At 31.1% G+C, this 22,900-nt stretch overlaps 1 protein-coding gene across 1 annotated transcript; it reads left to right on the plus strand.

Annotated features, from left to right (window-relative positions):
* Positions 1 to 1,610: 1,610 nt before the first annotated feature.
* rb (adaptor related protein complex 3 subunit ruby) lies at positions 1,611 to 18,851 on the plus strand. The gene is made up of 19 exons (XM_088270475.1): positions 1,611 to 1,955; positions 3,564 to 3,671; positions 3,753 to 3,891; positions 4,527 to 4,687; positions 5,989 to 6,238; positions 7,165 to 7,426; positions 7,970 to 8,079; positions 8,585 to 8,852; positions 9,320 to 9,537; positions 10,242 to 10,500; positions 11,039 to 11,214; positions 11,322 to 11,425; positions 12,906 to 13,134; positions 14,029 to 14,206; positions 14,869 to 15,068; positions 15,691 to 15,829; positions 16,397 to 16,506; positions 16,845 to 16,948; positions 18,245 to 18,851. Exons 1-19 carry the CDS (start codon positions 1,852 to 1,854, stop codon positions 18,390 to 18,392), a joined length of 3,267 nt encoding a protein of 1,088 aa, XP_088126601.1. The 5' UTR covers positions 1,611 to 1,851; the 3' UTR covers positions 18,393 to 18,851.
* The last annotated feature ends 4,049 nt before the right edge of the window (positions 18,852 to 22,900 follow it).

A 22,900-nucleotide genomic window follows, 5' to 3' on the forward strand; every position in this document is an offset into this window, starting at 1 on the left:
TGTATCATAGACCTGTTCATGTTGTGCGAATTGATGAGTCCTTAATTAATTTTTGTTCATCATCACATAATTTATTTGGGTTAAATATTTTAAAATTTATTCATAAATTAGCAATTTTTACATTATTGACAAAAATTATTATGAAAAAAATATATTGCTTGAAATAGGGAATTGTACGTAATTCGAGGGTTCCTGTATATTAATGGAATAATTTTTGAAAATATTTATTTATAATAAAAAATATTTGATTTAATGAGGTATTGTTTTATTTCCATTTTTTTATAATCACACTCAGAAAAATATTTGCTATAAAATACAAGTGAGTAGAAAAAATATGAAGACCAGCATTATGTATTAAATAATGGAAAGGGGTTTCTCTAGATATTAATAATTTTAATTAATTGATTCGGCAGTCACTTTGTGGTAATATCTATGCATTTTAAATCTAACTTGGTAAATACCACTATTTCGTTATTAATAATCTTTTGTGACACGGAGTTTAAATTTTATAAATTATTTTTACTGAGAAATATTTGTGTTTTTATTATTTACAAAAATATTTAAATTTCACACTATTTCTGCAAGTCAAAGCGGCTCTTTATTTTTTTTTTAAGTGTCAAATTGTGGTAGAGTAGGTTCGAAACCAGAAATTCAAGAGTCCGCGACACTTACCACGGGACCACAACCCGACACTATTCAAGATACATAGTTCGGACATGCGGAGGGAACCGCAGAATGTAACGAGGGGGCCATGAAAGACTAGTCATAACCTAATCATAATATTTATTTTTAACCTCTAAGCTGCTCGATTTCGAGTGTCAAACTTTCCGTCCCGTGCTGGATTATTTTACATTACAATATTTTTGACAAAAAAAGCATATTTTTGCCTATTTTTTGTAGTGAAACTTTCGGATATCCATCATAGATGTTCACAGTATACAATGCACTTTACTTATTATGTTTTTATGGTGTATTTACACAAAAATATTAACATTTACGGACTCGCGGCCTAAAGTATTGCGGCTGTATAGAAGACGCGGCTGTCGTATGTGCGGAGCACGAGCCGACCGGAAGTATTCACGATAAAGTTGACACTAAATTAAAATAATTTTGATATTTTATGACAATAAATCAAAGAGAACTAATTCATCCATGCCTCGAACCAAATTTAAGTGCAAAAAATTATCCATAGGTGTTGATATAAGTACGTAAAGTTGAAAAACGACTATGCATGCGATCCGCAGTCAACGGTACTTCTATAAAAAACGACAATAGATGCGATCCGCAGCTTACGGGTTAAAATAAGCAGAGGAATATAAGACAAACTCAAAAATATATTTGAGAACTATGTATAAACTAGGTCGGCAGCCGAAAATATGAATTAATCAGTTTCTATTCACACCAAAGATTATATATGATTCACACCATATGTCAACACGAGCGCTATGGCGGGAACAAAAGTGTAAATTTTATTTGAAGCGGTTTCTCAATACTGCCAACAAAATGGATCAAAAATTGTAATAATAAAAAAATATAGAGATATGTAAGTAGATACCAATAAATTATATTTGGCGATTTTTGAGTCACTTGCAACACTTAAAAGTAATGACGTTTATCGCTTCGCGTTTGGTGTCAAACTCTGAAAATTATATTATTTTTTTATTACATTTTTTTGCAGTAACTGTTCACCGCAATAACCCTCTCATGGTTCCTCAAAATCAATTGTGACTTTCTTTGTGAAGTTTTCGTCGTATTAATGTTGTTTTTGCTATAAATTCCTATTTCTTGCACGATTACTTCACGTTGCAGTAAATATTTCGAAAGAAAGCTTCACAAAATAATTTTTAAAAGATGTCGAACCCTTCTTATAATAATGACAGAACTAGTGTATCCGGAGAAGTCGAGTACCCGGCTGATCCTGCTTCTGGAGGATTTTTTCAAGCTGATTACAAGAAGTAAGTTTGTAAATAAAGGACTAAAATTAATTTTTATGGAGGTAATGTTTTCAATTCTATAATTTGTGTACATATATACATAACGGATTTAAGACATTTCTACTTACATTTACTTATTTACGGTGTTTATTAATATGCATGTAAAAGTTTTAATCTTACAAATATCAAGATTTATAGAATCTTATTTATGTCAGAATTAATACCGTTTTGAAGTCACCAATAAATTATATTACACTGCTACCATTTTTTTTACAAAATATTACTGTTTTAAGTCCAATGAGCCGGATAAATCAAATTGAGGATGTAATTTTGGACATAAATTTATTCAAATACTTTCTACCATATGTTAATCCTTTAAAACTATAAATAATACGTATCCATTCACATATTCTCTTTTAACCTTTTGGCTGATGAGTTTTAATAAAGATTTTATTTGGATAAATAAAATCTTCATTAAAATTGAATAAATAGATAGTAAATACATTTTCATTGGATTTTTTTTTCAAATTCCTAATAATGAAATAATCCATTCACAAGGCATTCAATAATAATATTTTCCAAATTTTATGTTTTTTTTTAACATTTTTATTGAATGTAAGAGAATTTTAACTACTTTTAAAACTGATCTTAGATACACAAAGGTTTTGCATCCAGTATTTCTAGCTCACAACTCGATGGAGTTAACGCTGGCAACGTTATAGCTCAAACAGATTTTACTGTAGTAACGGTTTTAGCAGTAGATTATAATGATGTTCTACTACTAAAATACCCCACCCCAGAAGTATCCATGTTCCCAATCAATATCTTATATGAGCTTTTCAAGAGATTGACATTTACAATTTCTCGTGGATAGCAAAATTTTCAAGCCTTTCGGTTACATTACGGATATAGGACAGTGTTTGATAATGCAGTATTTTTAGCTAGACTAAGCATTTTGTTTTTGAACTCCAATTCTAAAATAACTACATTGCTGCAACCTTATGCTTATATTAACCTCCCCCTTACTGTGCCAAAAAAATCGGCACATTCCGGTGCTGTGTAGTCAATACTCATGTTAAAATGAACAATTTAAAATCCCAACAAAATCATGTTCATAGATAATCCCCTAAATTTATTACATTTTAAGTCAAGTGATGTTTATTGAAATTTGCTCACAAACGAGCGAGACAACCACCTTGGTTGGCTGCCAGAAAGCTACTGCCTAATTACGAGAAACACAACTGAGAACTAAGATGGCATATCTCGCATTCCGATATCACCAAGTAAAATGAGAGTGAGATGTGAATTTGTATTTTAACAAATTGTATTCACAGTAATTATAATTGTAAACAGTGTATTTTTTTAGCATGAATATACCTATGATATATGTTTGATCGTATTGTACAATATATCCGAATTCTCACAAAATATCTTTATATAATGTGCCCAAAAAGTGGTAATTGTTAATATTTTTTTCATTAAATGCGTAATTGTATTATGGAGGAATACCTAAAATCTGAACTTATTATTTATTACATTTATCGATATATTAAAGTCATTACAAGCAATGTGAACTAGTTGCACATCACAGAAAAAGAAGGGTTAATGAAATAATTATTTTAATTTCAGGCACGATGACCTCAAACAGATGTTGGACAGTTCCAAAGATTCACTTAAATTGGAGGCCATGAAAAGGATAATAGGAATGGTAGCCAAAGGAAGAGATGCCTCTGATCTGTAATTTTTTTAACATACATATCATTAATCATGCTTCATATTTATTTAAATTTCGTTTTATGACTATTGATATGTTTCTAGATTTCCGGCTGTGGTCAAAAATGTTGTTTCAAAGAATATTGAAGTGAAGAAGTTGGTGTATGTGTATCTTGTGCGATATGCTGAAGAGCAGCAAGACCTCGCACTTCTTTCCATTAGTACATTTCAACGTGCACTTAAGGTTTCTTTCCTTTTTTTATTTTGTTTATATTAACTTTTTTTTAATTATAAATCATATATATATATATATATATATATATATATATATATATAAATCATATCTTAATAAATATAAATCTAAGCACGGGACTAATCAATCACCTTGCCTTTGTATAATTTATAATCTAGATACAATGTATCATTATGTTGTAGTGCCTTATGCATCGATGGGTGTTTTATTCAGATAACTTTAAAATTCATAAGACTACTTGATAAGTTGAATAAGTTAGATAATATATTACCTAAAAAACAAACAAATTTATGAGGCGAATGTAGATCCAGAAAAATTTGGCACGATCAAGTATTTCAAATACTAGAAAGTGGTCAGGTCAGGGGTCGGAATAAGCGGCGGGTATATATGAGGATATCATGAATGTAAAAGAGACCAAGATTGTTTGCTAAGACAGATTGGTGAGGCATTCTATTCTCTCTGTCTACCCCTGTGGAGAAGTGACTTGATGATTAGTTAGATATTATATCGTTTTCTTATTTAGTATGTTGAAATTGTATCAAGGGGATGTAACAAAACAGAATCTCATCTACCTTTAATTTTGTATTGTACATGTTTGTATTAAAGTTTTTTTTGTTGTTGTTTAGGATCCAAATCAATTAATACGTGCCAGTGCGTTACGCGTCCTCTCGTCCATCCGAGTTGAAATGATCGTACCAATTGTGATGCTCGCCATCAAGGAATCTGCCTCAGATATGAGTTCTTACGTGAGGAAAACAGCGGCACATGCAATCCCCAAACTTTATAGGTATGTATCTGGTATACTTAAGTAAAACTTTACTTCTTAAAAACTTCAAATATAACATACCCAGTTTTTAGCTCTCTATATTAATTTACTTAACATACATATATTAAATTTTGAGTACATTTAAACCAATAAAAGTAAAAGTTTATTAATGTGACAACTGTAATTATAATTTTGCCATAAGTTTAAGAACATTTAATAATTCGACATTCAAAATAAAATGATTAGAAAGTAAATTACCTAAATAATTTTATTGATTTCAATTTCTAATTTCATTTGTGACATTATTTTTTTCTAAAAAATTACTTGTTAAATTAGAAATATCGCAACGCATCACTTTGTTTGTATATTATTTATAGATTTGACATTCCATTTCTTTATTATTAATACGATGATTCAAATATAAAAATAAAACACTTGTATAAGACATATCCCTTTGTATTTTCACCTGTTAGAACATCTGTGTTTCTCGAAACTCGTCTTGTTTGCATTAATTAACGTAAAAAGTAGTATTTTATAAGTTATAACACTCTGCTTATCATTCATCGTTCACTTTGTGTAATGCCGTTTAAAATCTCTACTTCTCGACTGGCGGTTTTGGAATAACCATCCTCTCATCAGGTGGATTATATATCTAATGAGGAAATGGAAATAGACAGGAGGGTTTCCTGCACCTGATAATAGAGGGAAAGACCGAGGGTACAAATGCCAAGGGACACCCACGCCGCTAATATCTTTGGGACTTCGGACTTTGTTCGACATATGAGGAGCTGACGAGGATTTTACAAAATAGACCGGTGTGGTGAAGAGTGTCATTTGTTGTTGCAGACCAATCCACAGGATTGAGACAAAAGAAGAAGAAGAGGAAATCGTTATTCTAAAACCGTGAAGTAGAGTTTTTAAGTGGTATTACACAATGTGAACAATGAAAGATAAAGATATTGCTATACATATTACCATACCACAGAGTTAACAATGCTATAAATAATTTTTCGTGGTGACGGAATTCGATAATTGTGTACATATAGTTGAAACTTTAACAAAGAGATTGGTACATAATATACATATAAAAGCATTGAACAATTCTTTCTTTTCTGACTTTAAAATTAGGGCGGCACAGGAGGTAAAAATACGCTTCCTGTCCTTAAGCATCAATCGACCGAACGGGTTGAAATACCTTTCCCGTCCTTAGTGTATTAAGTGTTTTATTTTAATATTTTGTTTGTATATGAAAAATCATTTAATTTTTTTATTGGGTAAGTTTGGGGTTTTACTTATTCAGACTGTTTTATTATTATTTTCAGTCTTGATCCTGAGCAGAAGGAAGAACTAGTCGCAGTTATCAAGAAACTGCTTTCCGAGCACACGACCATAGTGATTGGATCGGCGGTGATGGCATATAACGAAGTGTGTCCGGAGCGCAGCGATCTCATCCACCGCAACTTCCGCAATCTCTGTAACCTGCTGGTGGATGTGGATGAATGGGGCCAACTTGTCATACTGAATGTGCTCACTCGATACGCCAGAGAGAATTTTTGCGACCCAAATACTGGTGTTAGTTTTCTGTTTATAATTTATTCGCATGAACATCTTCAAGCTGCCCGTGTCAACAGTATAATATGGCTCTCTATAGAGGAGTTAATACATAAGACAGAATGCTTTAAAGAGCAATATAAGAAAGCATTTTAATTCGCTATTTTAATATTAAAAGACTTATTGAGATGTGGTAATGTCTAAATAGCTTTTGTCTCATTTTTAAATACAACTTAATTTAAAATTGTAAATGTTCATTAGTTCAAAACCTTAAATCTCGTAAAGTTATTCACCAATTGCTTCAAATTTTTGATAGAACGTCGCATTCAAATGTGCGCATGTTTTCATCTATGTAAACTCGTTTTGTCCGCCTCCGTAGTGTAATGGTCAGCACGCTCGGCTACCGTTCTGGAGGTCCCGGGTTCGATTCCCAAGGGGGGTAAAATAAATATAAGTGATTTTTTCACTGTCATATTTATTCAATATTACCCTGGACTGGGTACCTGAAGCGGAGGGCTGATCACCTTTCCTTCATGTGTAAACCATCAAGATAACACTGTGTTTATATGATGCAGTGCCCTATGCACCATTGGGGTGCGGATAAGGGTTTTATTATTATTATTATTTATTAAACTCGTATAAATAAAAATGCTAATGTTAGTTTATTCAAAATCTTCAATGCGTTAAAGTCTGGCAGACAATTTAAAAAAAAAACAGTCTACTGTTGAACGTAACAGCAATACATGCAATACTAAACATTGGTTGTGACAGACAGCGAGCTTCTGCTAAACTATTGTATACCCACAAGCATTGTAAATTTAAATATTAGAAATGTGTGTTTTCTCTTTCCTTTCTTTTCCATTTGACCAGACTGATCCACTGCAATGCGTGGCTGGGTGCAGGTAGCTATATGAACAGGTAGCTATATGGAACATGATTTATTTTAGGCTGTTGTGAATTCTGGTGATGAAGTAGAAAAACCGTTCTATGACACGGAAGAATCGGATAACTCTGGCAACAGTAGCAAACAAAATGGAAAAAAGTCGAAGAAACATTCTAAAAAGGATTCCAAGAAAAAGTCATCATCGGGATCTGGCTCATTGGATCCAGATCATCGCTTGCTTCTCCGCTGCGCCAACCCTTTACTGCAGAGTAGAAATTCAGGGGTGGTGATGGCTGTCGCACAACTATACTATCATGCTGGTCCAGGTAATTTTGCTTTAAATTAATATTTTTCAGAAACTGTGAAAGTTAAAGGCCATTTATCAGACAGAAAATATTTTAAAATAACGAAATTCTTTCAAACGCATCTTCCCATTATTGAACACAACATTTCAATAATGGGAGGATGCGTTTAAAGAAAGTTTTGCGAGAATAAGGTTTACAAAATATTATTTGTAAACTTACAGTATTTACATACATTACACGAGGAAAAAGTATGTTTCTAACATTGATTTTTTACGACACGTGATCCCTTTTACACGACACTGACAGTTAAGGGTTAAAAATTGCGTACAAATCTAATACCTACCCAAAAGATCAATTTATTTATCTAGCAACATTAAGATATTTAGAAAAAAAAAATGGAGTTTTGGTATTCAAAACGGCGGTAATAGAATGTGATCGAAGACTATACTTCACAGGATCATTTCAGTACTGCCTCCTCATAATGTGTTAAAGAATTATAGTCCAAAGGTTTCCTCCTTACATCTTAGAGCTGTCAAATGATTATATAGATATTTAATTTTCTAGCAAATGAATTGCCATTAGCAGCCAGAGCTCTTGTAAGACTGCTGCGGGGACCTATCGAAGTACAAAGCATCGTTCTTCATTCGATTGCATCTTTGTCAATCAGTAAAAAGGTATTGTTGATTTATGCTTTCTTTAGTTACAATGAATTGAACTTAGTGAGACAAGAAGGAATGTGTATTTGATTACGCATTTTTATCAATTGTTGCGCGGTATGATCGATAATATTGAAATTATCCGGACCATTGGTCTGTATGTTCCCGATAGTTACCTAAGACAGCGTCGGCATAGATTGTTTCACATTCCTATATACAAGACTAACCTGCTGATGGTTATGCCTGTAGGTAGAGCTACCGCTATGCTGAACAATATCACGATGTATATTGATCTGTTCCATTGAAGGAGTATTCTGAAGCAAGATTCTTCTACAACTTTAGCAACAATTTTCTTGCTTATTTTAGATTTTAGTTAATGTAAATGCCTTAAATTTTAGTTTGTAATGTGTAAGTTAAGAATAAATTAATTAATTGAAATTGAAGTAGTGAGTAGTTACCGTAGGAACCTGGGCATGTACCGAATGCTGAACAAAAGTGTTTTAACATTTTTCATAATTTCTAGGGGATGTTTGAACCTTTCCTGAAGACTTTCTTTGTCAGAACCAGTGACCCGACGCACATCAAATTGCTGAAACTTGAAATATTATCTAACCTGGCGTCCGAGTCTAGCGTATCCACAATTCTCCGAGAGTTCCAGACCTACATTACTTCCAGCGATAAAACCTTTGTGGCCGCCACCATTCAGGCCATTGATCGATGTGCCGCCAATATTAAAACCGTTACAGACACGTGCCTCCAAGGACTACTAGATCTCCTATCCAATAAAGATGGTAAATATTTGAGTTCTACTATTACGAATATGCTAGACTGGCGTAGTTCTCAAATTTTACTAATAATGCTACAGTCAAAAACTCCAAACTAAACAAGCTACATAGCTTGTATGGTTTGTTATTGTATTATTGTGTATTATTTTGTATACTATTGTAGGAGTCAGTAGTTTAAAATGTACCTATTTTTGTGATTTTTATTCAATGATTCCAATTAAATAATGGAAATAAAACCAGGTTTTTATTATATTAGGGCTTTGTAAAACATTTTGTATATCTAAAAGATTATTTCGCCGAAAAAGTTTGAGAACCACTACTAGACTATCATACAACCTTTAGCTTACTTACTTACTGCTTTAAAAAACATTATTTGTTTAGATAACATCATTTAGTTCATTCCTGTCAATGTATAGTATTTAAATAAAAATGTGAAATCGGAATGTTTAATTGTTCGAAACACATTTTCACAGAGGCGGTAGTCGCAGAAAGTGTGGTGGTGATAAAGAAGCTCTTGCAATCAGAGAGCTCTGTGGACCATAAGGGCATCATCGGACAGATGGTTCGCCTGCTGGACCACATTACTGTGGGGGCTGCCCGAGCTGCCATCTTGTGGCTCCTTGGGGAGTATAGGTCCGATACGGTGGCCCCCGACGTACTGAGGAAGTGTGCCAAGACTTTTGTCCAAGAGGTTCGTACTTTATTTTATATAATATTTAATCATAATAAAAATACATGACTGAAAATTGACAATGAACAAATTTTACCCATAGTAAAATGTATTTTATTATGTTTAGTTGACTATTGCTTAATATCTGGCGCTGTCCTAGCTGCCGGTCCTGTTTTTTAAGTGCCATTGAGGTTACGAAAATGGCCCTATATAAATTTTCCAAATTTATCATTATTATTACCCATTGCCTCATTTCAATGAATATTGAAAAATAATGTTTTCATTTAAATAATTTAAGTCCTGAATAACCCTTTTTGGGGATTTGATAAACTTTCACCTGCTACAAGTGTCTTCGCGACACTGCCACTTAAATTGAGCAAGTGTACATATACTATTTTACCAACCAGGGCCATGTGTTTTTGATGGTGTCAAAATTGAAACATGAAAAGACATCTTGGATTCATTCTTATGTTCTAAAACATGACAATTTTTGCTAAAATATTTGCAGCCTACTGGTAGACCAAATCATCTACCAGTAGTTTAAAGATTAAACGTCTCAATGGTAAGTGGTGTTTTTTTTTTAATATTTTATAACCAAAATAAAATAAAGCAATAATTTTATATGCTTTGATTTTAATAATTAATGTAAATTTTGGATTTGAATAACTTTCCTTTTGAGATCATTTTTTTCAGTAAAAATATTTGTAATTTGTATTTGATTTTAGGATGATTTGGTGAAATTACAAGTGCTAAATTTGGCTGTGAAATTATGTTTGACAAATCCAACACAGACCAGATTACTGGCTCAATATGTGTTCACTCTGGCCAGATATGATCCATCCTATGATATAAGGGATAGGGCGCGTTTCCTCAAAAGATTTGTCTTTCCCGGAGAAAATGACTCAGAGTCAAAGCTCATGGAAAATGCTCAGAAAATATTCCTCGCCACGAAGCCTGCGCCGTTGATAGAAAGCAAATTTAAAGGTTTGTTTGATACAAATTACAAAGTTCAATGAAAATAAAACTGATAGTTTCTATTTAAAAATGTGTACACTTCTTGCAATTTAATCTTACTTGGTCAAGCATTCCAATGACAAAATCTTATTTAGAGTAAGCCACAACCTAGCATAAATTTAGTTAAGTCACTTTGATAAGATCTTATTTTGACTTTTTTTATTAATTTTTTTATATTTGACAGTTTGAAATATTAAAAACAAACGCAACATATCCAAAGATTGCTTTTTTAGTTTTTACCTGGATGATTCTTATCTCAACCATCTAAATAACAATCTATGGTAAAATCCATAGAAGTCTTCACAATATAGAATGGTTGATAATATTATTGACAGAAAATCTTCTATATAATGATGACTTCTATGGATTTTACAGTATACTCCTTATATAGGTAAGAATCTCGAGCCATATGTTAAAAAATTTACATTTTTATATTGACGTGTTGGTTTTATCAATAATTCTATTTGGTAGGTAAAAAAGGGATAATATTAAACTGTTTTTAATACAGAACGACAGCAGTACACTCTGGGAAGTCTCTCACACTACGTGTCCGGGCGTACTGCGGGGTATAGTCCTCTGCCCCCCTTCCCTGCACAACCCACCCCCACCGTCCTTCGGGATGCCTTGGTAGTTGCGGACAACACGCCACCTCCTGCTCAACGTAATATGAAGGCTGATAAAATGGTATTTAATTATCAAGATTCCTATTTAATACTACTATGGATTATTTATTATCTGTGGGTTTGGTTTACGAGGGATCTGAGATTCTAAAACATTATGATTTTTTTTAGATTAAAAAACTATTCTATTCTGAAACTGAAGAAAGTTCACCAGAATCCGGTTCAACTGCTGGTGGATCTTCTGATGATGCTGGTTCCGACAAGGACACAAAAAAGTAATTTACCCAGACTATAAATCGCTCACTCCTTTCAAGAACGTCATAAATCAAAAAACTTCATTTTTCAGGAGAACGTTTTTAAAGTTTAAAAATATAATACAATGTATTAAAAATAAATATCAAGCCACTTATTGAACTTTTTTCTGTGAAACAGATCTTTTTAGGTAAAACCTGAAGGTTTTTTCTCCATTTGAAAAATATTAAGTATATTTAAAAAAATAATAAAACAATACCTTTTCTTCAAAATGCAAAAACAACACTTTCTGGCCTGTAACGGGTAAATATTAAGTTAAAAATATGCCGCTTTTGCAGGGATATAGTACATTTTCTGAGCATTCTGAAAACATGCACAACTCAAAATTGTCAATTTTTGATTTATGACGTTCTTGAAAGGAGTGAGCGAAATGTTACTCTAGCTTTTAATGTTACAATATATTAATAATTTATGTTACATTATATATGTACTATGAATATGGGATTTATGTGAAATTTGCAAATATCTCGAATAATATCCATTTTCTTTTTAGTTTTCTTTCATTTTTACTTTTGTATTTATTTAGTATACATAATTACATTTTTTATAATTTCTTTACTTTTCTACTTAAAAGAATCTTACAATTTTAGTTACGCCGAGCTTCTCCAAAAAAGAGACTGAGTTCTTGTACTTGGAGAGAGGGACTTTTTGTTTTTTTTTTATGGTATCATATATCAAATTTAAACAACAATATTTTGAAAGTGTTCAAATCTTTGCATAATACTGGATTAAGTAACAAATGCTGATGAAATAAATAATGAATTATTAATAATAATAAAATTCTAAAATGCCTCAATAAAGAAGAAGACTATATTCTAAATGTGTCACAGTATATAAAACAGTCAATAACGCCTCATTAGCCCTATAAATTTATAGACTCCTGTATTCTCTTCTTAAAATAAAATCCTTCAGCCAACTTGCTAGAAAATAGAGATGAGTCAGAATGAGGAATTACGTCCTAGAGAAATCTGAGGAATTCAAAATCAGTGACACTATCACAAATCCATATAATCATTATTTATTCATTAAGGGGCATTAGGAATTTCAGTAAAAGGAATTGTATTAGATTTTCAAATTCGTGGACTACTCTGATATAATATTAACACATGGTTAACAGGTATTTTTTACGCCTGTGGACCACTGGTAATAAGATTTGATAAATATGCACTTACGGTTAAAACCTTAACAAAGAGATTGGTATATGATATTCATATAAAAACATTCAATATGTAATTCCTTCTTTGCTGACTTTGAAATGAGGCCGGCGCAGAAGGTGAAAATACCCTTCCCGTCCTTAAGCATCAATCGACCAAACATAGTAGAAATACCTTTCCCTTCTGAAGCGTGTTGATCATTATATTGATTAGGATACAAGGATGACTACTGAGACTCCGTAGAAAATATGTAACAACTCATCTAAGAATCTTATGACTTTTTTTGTAGAAAACCAAAGAACACATTGAAACACTCCAACAATGTTGGCTCCAACTCATCCAATTACGGCAGCGCTTCCTCGGATTCCGGATCCAGTTCAAGTTCGGACAGTGAATACAGCAGCAGTCAGTCATCTGACAACTCGCAATCTGACAACTCCTCGTCTGAACATAGCGATGCTAATTCCGACAATGAAAGCACTCATTCAACCAACAACACGAATGGCATCTTAGTTGAGGTAGGTTTTATATGTAATTACTCCAAAACCAACATTTATATGTTGTGTCTCTCTCACTCTTCAACAAAAGCTCTCATGTTGCTATCGCAATACCCGGTGCAAATGAGATGCAGCAGATGGAATTGTGGCAGCCCTATCTTATTGTTAACCAATTGTTTGCGGGAAACGCTTAAAAGCGTCTTTTACATACTATTGGTAAAGAGCGTCAGACGCTTATAAGCATTAGATTAGCTTATTTTTGGTAGAGCGCGGCAGATGTTTATAAGCGTTAAATTTACTTATTTTTAGTAGAGCGCAAGAAATACCAAAAAACATTGCACAGATCAGAATTTGGTTTGCTGTTACGTGCGATTAGTACACTGAGGGTCGGGCGGCACACTGTAGTGAGTATAATTAGGGTCGGGGTTGATGAAAAAACCGTCAGATTACAATTTGTTTAACCATAAAAATAATATTTTTATTTAGTATTGTTTTGACAGATGTCAGAAGTATCATATCAAGTCACATTTTAAGACAAATATTATTCCGATGTTTCCAGAGAAATTGCGTTTGAATTTAAGGTATTGTCTCAAACTGTGCCAAACTCGTGTAGAGCATTATTAAAGATGTCACAGACTGTGTGCCAACCGGGTAAAGAGTTAATTCCCAGAGACTGACTGGTGTTCTCTTATTTTAAATATAAATTTATGTGCTTATTTCAAATGTAGTTATTATTTCATGCATATTATAAAAATCATATAATGTGTCCTATAACTATTATTTAAGCATAGGATTGTGTATTAATTGTTTTCATATATACAATTTGTAGCGGAAATAGGAGAGAGAGAGAACATCTTTCATAAAAAAATATTGTTTAAGAATTTTTAATTTAGCTTTGGTCCATTTTCATTGCAGGATGCACCAATTCCACCAACTACTACTAAAGACGCTACTGAGAAGGCAGATAAAAAAGAAAAATCTAATTTAGATCTTTTACTTGAACTTGGAGATATGGGAGACTGTTTGCCCATTATGACTCCAACTTATGGAGGTTTCCTCTCTCCTGTCACTGGAAACCAATTGCCTGTAGAAGGTACCAATATTTATTCATGTTATCTTAGATATGCACGAGCAATATGACTCAAAAAATATAATGATGTAGAACCCTAGGGTATGGTGTTCATAATATTTTGAGTGTATCCAAATTTTTGTTCACAAATTCTGGATTCGCTCCACTTAGGAGTTATTTGTATCAAGATTTTTTACCAATGTCTCCAATATAGACCAATGGAATATTGAATATGGATATATTGGCGTTTATAGGCTAACAACCTGTTTTTAGCTGGTGAAACCCGTGATTGACAACCACACTAGTAAAATTTTTAAGTTATATTTATGCTTTAATTGATAAGATCTAATTCTAGTACCGCTTTGGCGTCATCTATGGTTGAATTCAATAAGTTTTTTTTACTTCTTGGGATACATACTATCATAAAATGTATGTAAGATTCTTCCTGAGACGTATGAAAACATTTTCATTTTTTTATTCAACTTAACATTTAGGCCAATTTTTTTTTATTCACAATATTTGACTCAAAATCACTTGTGTTCAAATTTTTTGACTAGCTAATGGCAGGTTGTAGGCCCTTTAAATGCCCAGACTCCATATTCTTCTCATTCATCCGTGTTGAGATATCAATAAAAATAAATAATATGTGTTCATTGAAGATATATGTGTAATATATTTTTTTTCAGATACAATATCTACAGTTAGCCCATCCTTTATACCCCTAAAATCATATGAACTGCTTTCGAAAATATCTGGGAAGGGTCTTATGGTTTTATACAGATTTACAAGAGCGCCCCATTTGTTTTCCAATAAAATGGCATCCATAGAATTGTTTTTCAGCAATCAGACCAATGATGAGATTTGTAATATCACCGCAGGAACAAAGGTATGATTTATTCGATATTATTTCATAATTTAAATTTATATCTTTACCTTGGATAATTTTTTTGTCGTTTTGTAATATATTACGAAGTTATTTTTGTTGATTTAATTTATGCTGTAAAATAATAATAAAATATTGTATTTCTTATAAATTGTTTTGGGTAAAATTATCTCGGACTGCTAAAACCTTACAAAATGTTAGATTATTCACTATACTAATTTTTAAATTGTTAAAATACCTCATGACCTAGTGAATATTACATAAAAAAAACGTTGTTTTTTTAAACAAACAAACAAACAACAACAATTTTCAATAACACCTTGATTTAGTATCACTTGATCAATTTTTTCTTTGAGTTTAAAACCCCATTTAGACAAAATCTTTACATGGAAATAATTTTGGCATATTTTTTGAAAAACACGCTACTAACTTACACTAGACTACTTATGGCAATCCTTTTGCAGTTAAAATATATATAATTTTGGTGCCACCAAACATGCTTTTATGTAGTAGTCCCCTAATAAGGGGTGTGAATCGCCTTCTAATTGTATTCTTTGAAAAGTATAAATTGTCTATAACTGGAGGTTTATTCTGCCAAACAAATTAATACATATATAAATTTCAGGGTTTGGCTGCAGACCAAGTTTTACACCCTTTTGCGGCAATCACGACTCTGGGAGCCGGTGCTAGTCAGTCTGGTATTTTAGGCATTGACTTTAATGACACTACTCAAGCTGCAACATTTGTCATATCAACTAATTTAGGTAAGAACTCTTTCAAAATTTTTTTTTTACCTTATCAATTCCTAACAGTAATATTGCATTTTAGTAAAAAAAAATTTAACAAATCAGGGCAGTCTATATGGGTTTATATACTACTATGGTTATGTAAATTTTACAAAATATATTTGAATTCAAGCATAGTCGTGTTCATTCTAAACCCAAATGTAGTGAAATTTATTGTTCCTCTCAGTGGTGTGATGATAAGCATGTTTAGTTACCGTCCTGGAGGTCCCGGGTTCGATTCCCAAAGAGGGGTCAAAATAAATATTAGTGATTTTACACTCTTAATATTTATTTAATACTACCCGAGACCTTTCCCTGAAGCACGGAGTGATCACCTTACCTTCATGTAAGTAACGATCAAGACAACACTGTGTCAATACGATGCAGTACCTTATGCACCATTGGGTGCGTATAAGGGTTAGAGGATTTGTTTTTTCTGAAAACCATACCTGAGATGGTGTGTATGGTAGCACATGCTCACTATTGCACTTTAAATTTGTTAATTTACTTTTCACATTAAATTGCATTTATGTATAAATTTTTTAGGAGAAAGTGCTGTTTCCATTAAACCACCCGTGGGAGAATTGATGAGAAGCGTTACAATGTCCGAAACTAAATTCCAAGTCGAGCAGAAACGGCTTAGAGGAATGACCCAAGTATGTATCATCATAAAAATATGCGATACTGCGATATATGATATTTAAAAAATTAAGAACTTACTAACCACATACTGTCCGCCTCCGTGGTGCAATGGTTAGCGTGTTTAGCTACCATTCGATTCCCAGGGCGATTAAAATAAATTAATTATAATTATAATATAATTAAAAATAATTTATTCAATATTACCTGAAGTGGAGGGCTAACTAACTTTATGTGTTCCTTTATATGTAAGATAACACTGCATTTATATGATGCAGTGCCCTATTCACCATCAGATGGGGATAAGGGTTTGAAAATCCATATACTTGTAAGTATAATAAACACTTTATTATAGGTCGAAGGAAAAAGCACTGTTACGGGAACATCCCAACTAATCTGCGAGAGAATTTACGAAGTGGCAAATTTATCTCCCATTACGGCACAAGGAGACACCTTACGGTAAGTTTTGTTTTGGAATTTAATTTGTTTCGTATTTAGGATGCCTGATTTTATACATAGTGTTTTTAAAAATGATGCAGGAAAGCTCGTCATGAAATCTGCCTTATGAACAATACTTTCTTACAAAATGTTCAGTGAATCAAAAACAACTATAAAATCGTATTTCAACCTAAGTGTGTGTTAAGATTTAAATTTTAACACATACTTAGGTTAAAATTCAGAATAAATTGTGATAAAAGGACATAAAACCATTTAAAACAAACACAAAATTAATAATAATTTAAGTTAGTTTTGTTATTTTGCAGACAAAAATATGAATAACATTTGAAATTGACCTTTCATCAGTTCACGTGTGAAAAATGTTATTGTTTATGTCATCAAATTTCAAATATGTACACATGTATTTTGTACATTGTATTTTTTATTTTAATCCTTTAAATTTTTAATCAATGACATTTATTGTTGTATTAAATAATGCAAAGACGTTTTATTATTTCAAAAAAATCATTTTTAAACTGACTAAACGACTTTCATTTCAGGTGTCATTTTTCATTTTGTTTTATTAAGTGCTCTTAATTTATGCCATCATGGAGACTGTTAGTAAGAAAACAAAAATAAATTAATTTGGTCTATTTTATTTCTTGTAAACTAGGATATTACTATTTAACCTTTTAACCGCGTTGACTTTGTTCCTGAGAAATGCCTGTGCGCGGCAGTATTTTGCCGTTTTTTTAAATGATTACTTTTATCATGTATTTAGTTAAGAAACGATTTATTTTCCTAACAAAAATGTTCAATGGGATTCATTATGCCTTTTTGGTACTCAATAATATACTTGTGTCACATTATTCTTGAAATATATCGTAATATAAACAAATAAGATCTTAACATAAATAAATTGAAGCACGCATCTTGTGTCACTCTTACCCACTGGCGACGCGTAGCGTCGAGAGTGAGACAGATATAGGGCATGATAATGGCGCGGACTAATTACCGAGCTCAAGAAAAATCAGTGATCTGTTATTTTATTTATCCTTGTGATGTTACAAATTATTAGTCAGATATTTCAACAGATGTCATAAGGCCAAGGATTGATGTATTATTTTATCCAAAGTTCCACACCATGAAAAAATCCCTCCAAGTTGAACCGAGGTTCGAAACTTGGAGCAAAGTAAAAACACATACGCTTATATCAGCCGCGTATGGGGCATGTTTTGTGAAAACACATACGGTTATGAGAGCAGCGTGGATCCGGTTAAGAAACTATATTTTTCATATTGATTGTATGTTTCGCAGATTTGCTGGGCAGACGTTATCCTCTCAGTGTTTGGTGCTAGTAGCCATCCAAGTGGCTTCATCCTCTGCAGATATTACTGTGAACTGTGATAAAATGGTCATCGGCTCCATGCTGTTGAATGAGATCAAACTCGCTTTGTCAAGATAATTTTCTGGGAAACATTTATTGTATAATTCAGCTTATAAATTATGTAAATACATATTACGTAAAGTTTATTTAGTTTTGTAAAAGCAGTTTATCAGTGAAAAAAAATCATAATTTCCGTACTGATTTTTTTCTAACTTAAATATTAATCTTAAAGAGTTGAACAATTATCTTATACTAAGTTTATATCGAATATTATTTTCATAAATTTCATGGTCAATATTTTTAACCATGTCTAATTATTGTCGAAGATCCATTCCATTAAATAATTTTGAAAGACAATTGAAATATTGTGTATAAGGTGCTCGGCTTTAACACGCAGGAGTATGTAAGATGTATGTTCAGAAACATCCCCATGTCCATCAGTCATATTTTTGATCTTCGTAACATAATTTTTACCATATAAGAAACATATTTATACATATTATTAAATCCATATTGTTATAATACAGATGTTTTTTATAGTGATTGACTTTTATTTCTACCTTACCTTTACACACATTCCTGATAATAAACTTCTGAAAAGTATCCAGCATTATCTGATGCCCTACGCACCATTGAGAGTAAGGACAAACCAGAATGTAATCCTTGAGTAGGTCTTGATTATAGGATTAATTTTTAACATAACAAAAAAATAACTTCGCAAATGTATGCATCAAATGTCATATGATGTTAACTGTTCATTTTCAGTTTATGAATTTTTCTAAATAACATTGGTCAGAAATTGAAAAAAGATAAGTATATTTATTTATTTATAAGTAAATACATGATTATATTATTATCAAAACTATTGGTCGAAATTCATAATATAATCTCAATCGTAGTTTTGACAATTCTTGATAGCGGTAAATAGACCATAAACAATTTATAGAATATTTCAGTAGGTTGATAATTTAAATTGTCTGAAAATTTAGCTAAGCAAAGTCACCATATTGAAAAAATGAGTTTGCTTCGGTTTTTTATTGCATGTACAAAGCAATGTCAACTTTCTAGAAAAAAACTTTGATTTAAAATTAATAATGGTGAGATACAGAGGGGGAGGATCGGCTTGATTTTTTTTTATTTGGGCTTTTAAATAACCTTGTTAAATAACCACCCATACTTTTAACATATTTTCAGAATACATGCATAAGCCAACTACATGATTCATTAGACAGACCAATCTGCTTAACAGATTTATGATGACTAATTCATTTTTATTTTCTAAATGAAATTTAAAACATTACAGTAATATACACATTTTATAGGTTTATTAGTGTATTTCATAAAGGAAAAAAATTCTGAATACATTTTGGAAGGTATAATGTATACTATAGAGAGAGCTGTTAGGCTAATACAAAAACCAAACAAATTATGGCCATGACAGTTTGATATAAGTTACACTGTTTTATGCCTACATTTCACGAACCATATTGAAGATTATGAGTTTCTAGTATACATAAAATTATATGAAAACAGTGGGACGAAATTGAATTACATAATAATGTTATAAATTAATGCTACATTTCTTTAAAATTTTGTACTACAATCTAATTTTTACTATTTATTTCACATTTGAAGAGCTACGTATTTAATACTGGTTATTATTTAATTAAAAATTTAATTTTTACTTTCAAGAAGTATCTTCATTTGATATAAATACTGGAACAATCTAAAATGCGTTATTCAAACTAAATAAACATGGTAATGAGCTAAATATGAAAGTAGACTTCCAGTCACTGTAATTTATAAAGCACATCCGTATTTGTAGGTTAATCTATGTATATATATCTGCCTACTGACTTTTCAACCTGCATTAGAGGGAACTATGGTACTGAAATTGTAAGTAATGGAAAGAAGAGGAAGAGGCCTAAATCCACCAGTGGAGATCAGAGGGCTCATAAAGAAGAAAGAAGAAGACAGTTTCAATACCATAGCATCCTGTAAGTGGTTTCAACACAGATAGGATGAAACACACTGATTACCCCAAAAATATGCATTCTACAACCGCAACTTCTGAAATTTTGTAACAATCCCTCAGCATGGATTATTTGTTTTAATGTCAACTTGCTATCGATGGCACTACAAACTAGGTTGACATCTTTAAACAAGAAATAGTATTTGTTTGGAAGATTTTAATTGGGTAATCAAATCGTAGAAAATATCCATAGCATTTTTTTTGCGAGAAATTAACATAACACCCATTGTAAATTACTTATTTAAATTGGTAAATAACAGGTATACAATCACAATAAAAAATTACATACTCAATGTTTGCTAAGGCGCTTGTCTCTGCAACGTATGTAAAATATTAATCTTGGTCCTTTCATAATATACACAGAAAATTATGTTATTGTCAATTTACCTGTAATTTTATATTAATGTGATTCAATCTACACAATTTCTTTAAAAGCCAATTTAACACATGCAAAGAAACTCAGAGCTGGAGAAAATTAAAAATTAAGCCCTTTATTTGCCATTTATTGACTACCTTTGTGTAGATTATTGTATAGTCACATCATTACAAACTAAATGCATAACTTCTTGATATATAATATTTACATAGTTTGCATTATATTTTAGATTTTTTTAAATGTTGATTACACGTAGTATGAAAAAAAATGCCAAAATCCATTTTCTCAAGTGAAGTTTGTGCATAAAAAATAAAGACAGTCGATTCCGCTTAATCAGGACCAGAACATTGCCCCAATTAAGTGGCTGCTCTAATAAACCGAAGCGACCATTAAATTAACCAAAGGTACATATATTTCTTATGGAATATATATATAATTTATGTAAAGTAAGAGACAAAAGATAAAACAATAAATTTTAAAAGGTTTTTGCAGTTTCTGCGTGTATGAATTCAGTTACTTATGGTTACAAACAATTTATACGCCTTTTGATTTTGTAAGTTTATACTTCTATAAAATCAGGACATTTAATCAGTGATGATGGGTTCCCCTCATTGACTTTAAGCATAATATAATATTTTTTATTGCCTTCTGGTTATTAGACGTTTCTTGTTTTTTTGTCAATTTTACAGATGATGTATTTCAAAAATAAATAATTCAGAATATTAAACATATCCCTTTTAAAAATTGTCACATATGTACCACATTTTTTCACTCATATAATTTATTTAGTACACATTATATTCAATTATGTCCCACTGTGCAATATATATCTATATAATCTAGAAGTAATACCTATTTCATTATTTATTAATTGAATAACAATAAAATCAAAATAACTTCTATGGTGATTGCTATATAGTAATATCCATATTTTTAAAGCATGATAAATGTGATTAATGCAATTAAAAATTCTATGTGTTAATTAATTTAGTGTACTAATGCACCCGAACAATAACTTAGGGTGTTGGGTTATTTATTAAATAATTACATAAAAATGTAAACCATATTCATTTTATTTTTCCGTAAGCATTTATTTTTATTTTAAAGTATTATTAATTTTAAAATATGTTTTCAAAGAATGCAAAGTAGTATAGTTTTATTAAAAAAATATCATCAAGCATAAAATATCACCCAAGTAAATTAAGTCCATTCTATTTTTAAGTAAAATACATTTTCTGTGAATAATTTTGTAAATAAAATTTATACCTAGATTTATAAGTCTTTTCACAAACCCACTTAAAACAAACCACCTAACATAAGGATACAAGTTTTAAGATAATTTTTCTGATTACTTAAAAAGATAATTATTATTTTTTAAATGGCTTAACTGCCGCTACGCATTTATGCATAGATTTGATAATTTAATGGCAGGATGTCTGGTTTATCCAGTGATTTCCAGTAATGTTAAAATTCTTTCTCGACAAAATTATTAATTAATGGAAGACCCATAAAATACATTAATAAAATCAATTTTATGGTTACGTATGAAAGATTTTTTAAAATTTTACTATGAGTAAGTATTTAATTTTTAGATAAAGTATATTAAATATTTATTTTAAAACTCGTATAACCTCATTGTGCCAAAACATTAAAATATTTGTTTCTCTTCATCCTTCTTCCATTTTTGTGTACCATCTGGATATGTAGAGTTAATATTTGAATTTCATAAGTGCAAACATTAAACTAGAACTTTACAATGTTATTTCTTTATACATATTTAATTTACATGACAAAATTAAAAATCAAGAGTTTGATCATAATGCATAGTTGTACAACAAATTAACGATTTTCTTATAATCTAATCTTGTGATGAAATTATATACTGTGTTAATCGTAATACATATGATGACAAATACAATAATTTTTGGTACAGTAATGCAATATTCAGTGCAAAAATAATGTTTTTAGACTAAATAGCGTGTATTTCTTATAAACAATGGGCAAATATTGAAATTTAGTTGAGATTTAAAATATCTTATTTTATTACAATTCATAAATATTAGCTGTTCAAACATATATTTTTTAATGATTTTTTATATTAACTTAATCTATACAGCAGCATAAATAAAAATGTATTATACTCCTTGCAAATTTTGTTGAATTGAAAAAACATCAGTG

Source organism: Brachycentrus maculatus, unplaced genomic scaffold (genome assembly GCF_059751285.1).
Source record: "Brachycentrus maculatus isolate JH-2025_06_01 unplaced genomic scaffold, ASM5975128v1 h1tg000027l, whole genome shotgun sequence".
In the NCBI taxonomy this organism is placed as follows: Eukaryota; Metazoa; Arthropoda; class Insecta; order Trichoptera; family Brachycentridae; genus Brachycentrus; species Brachycentrus maculatus.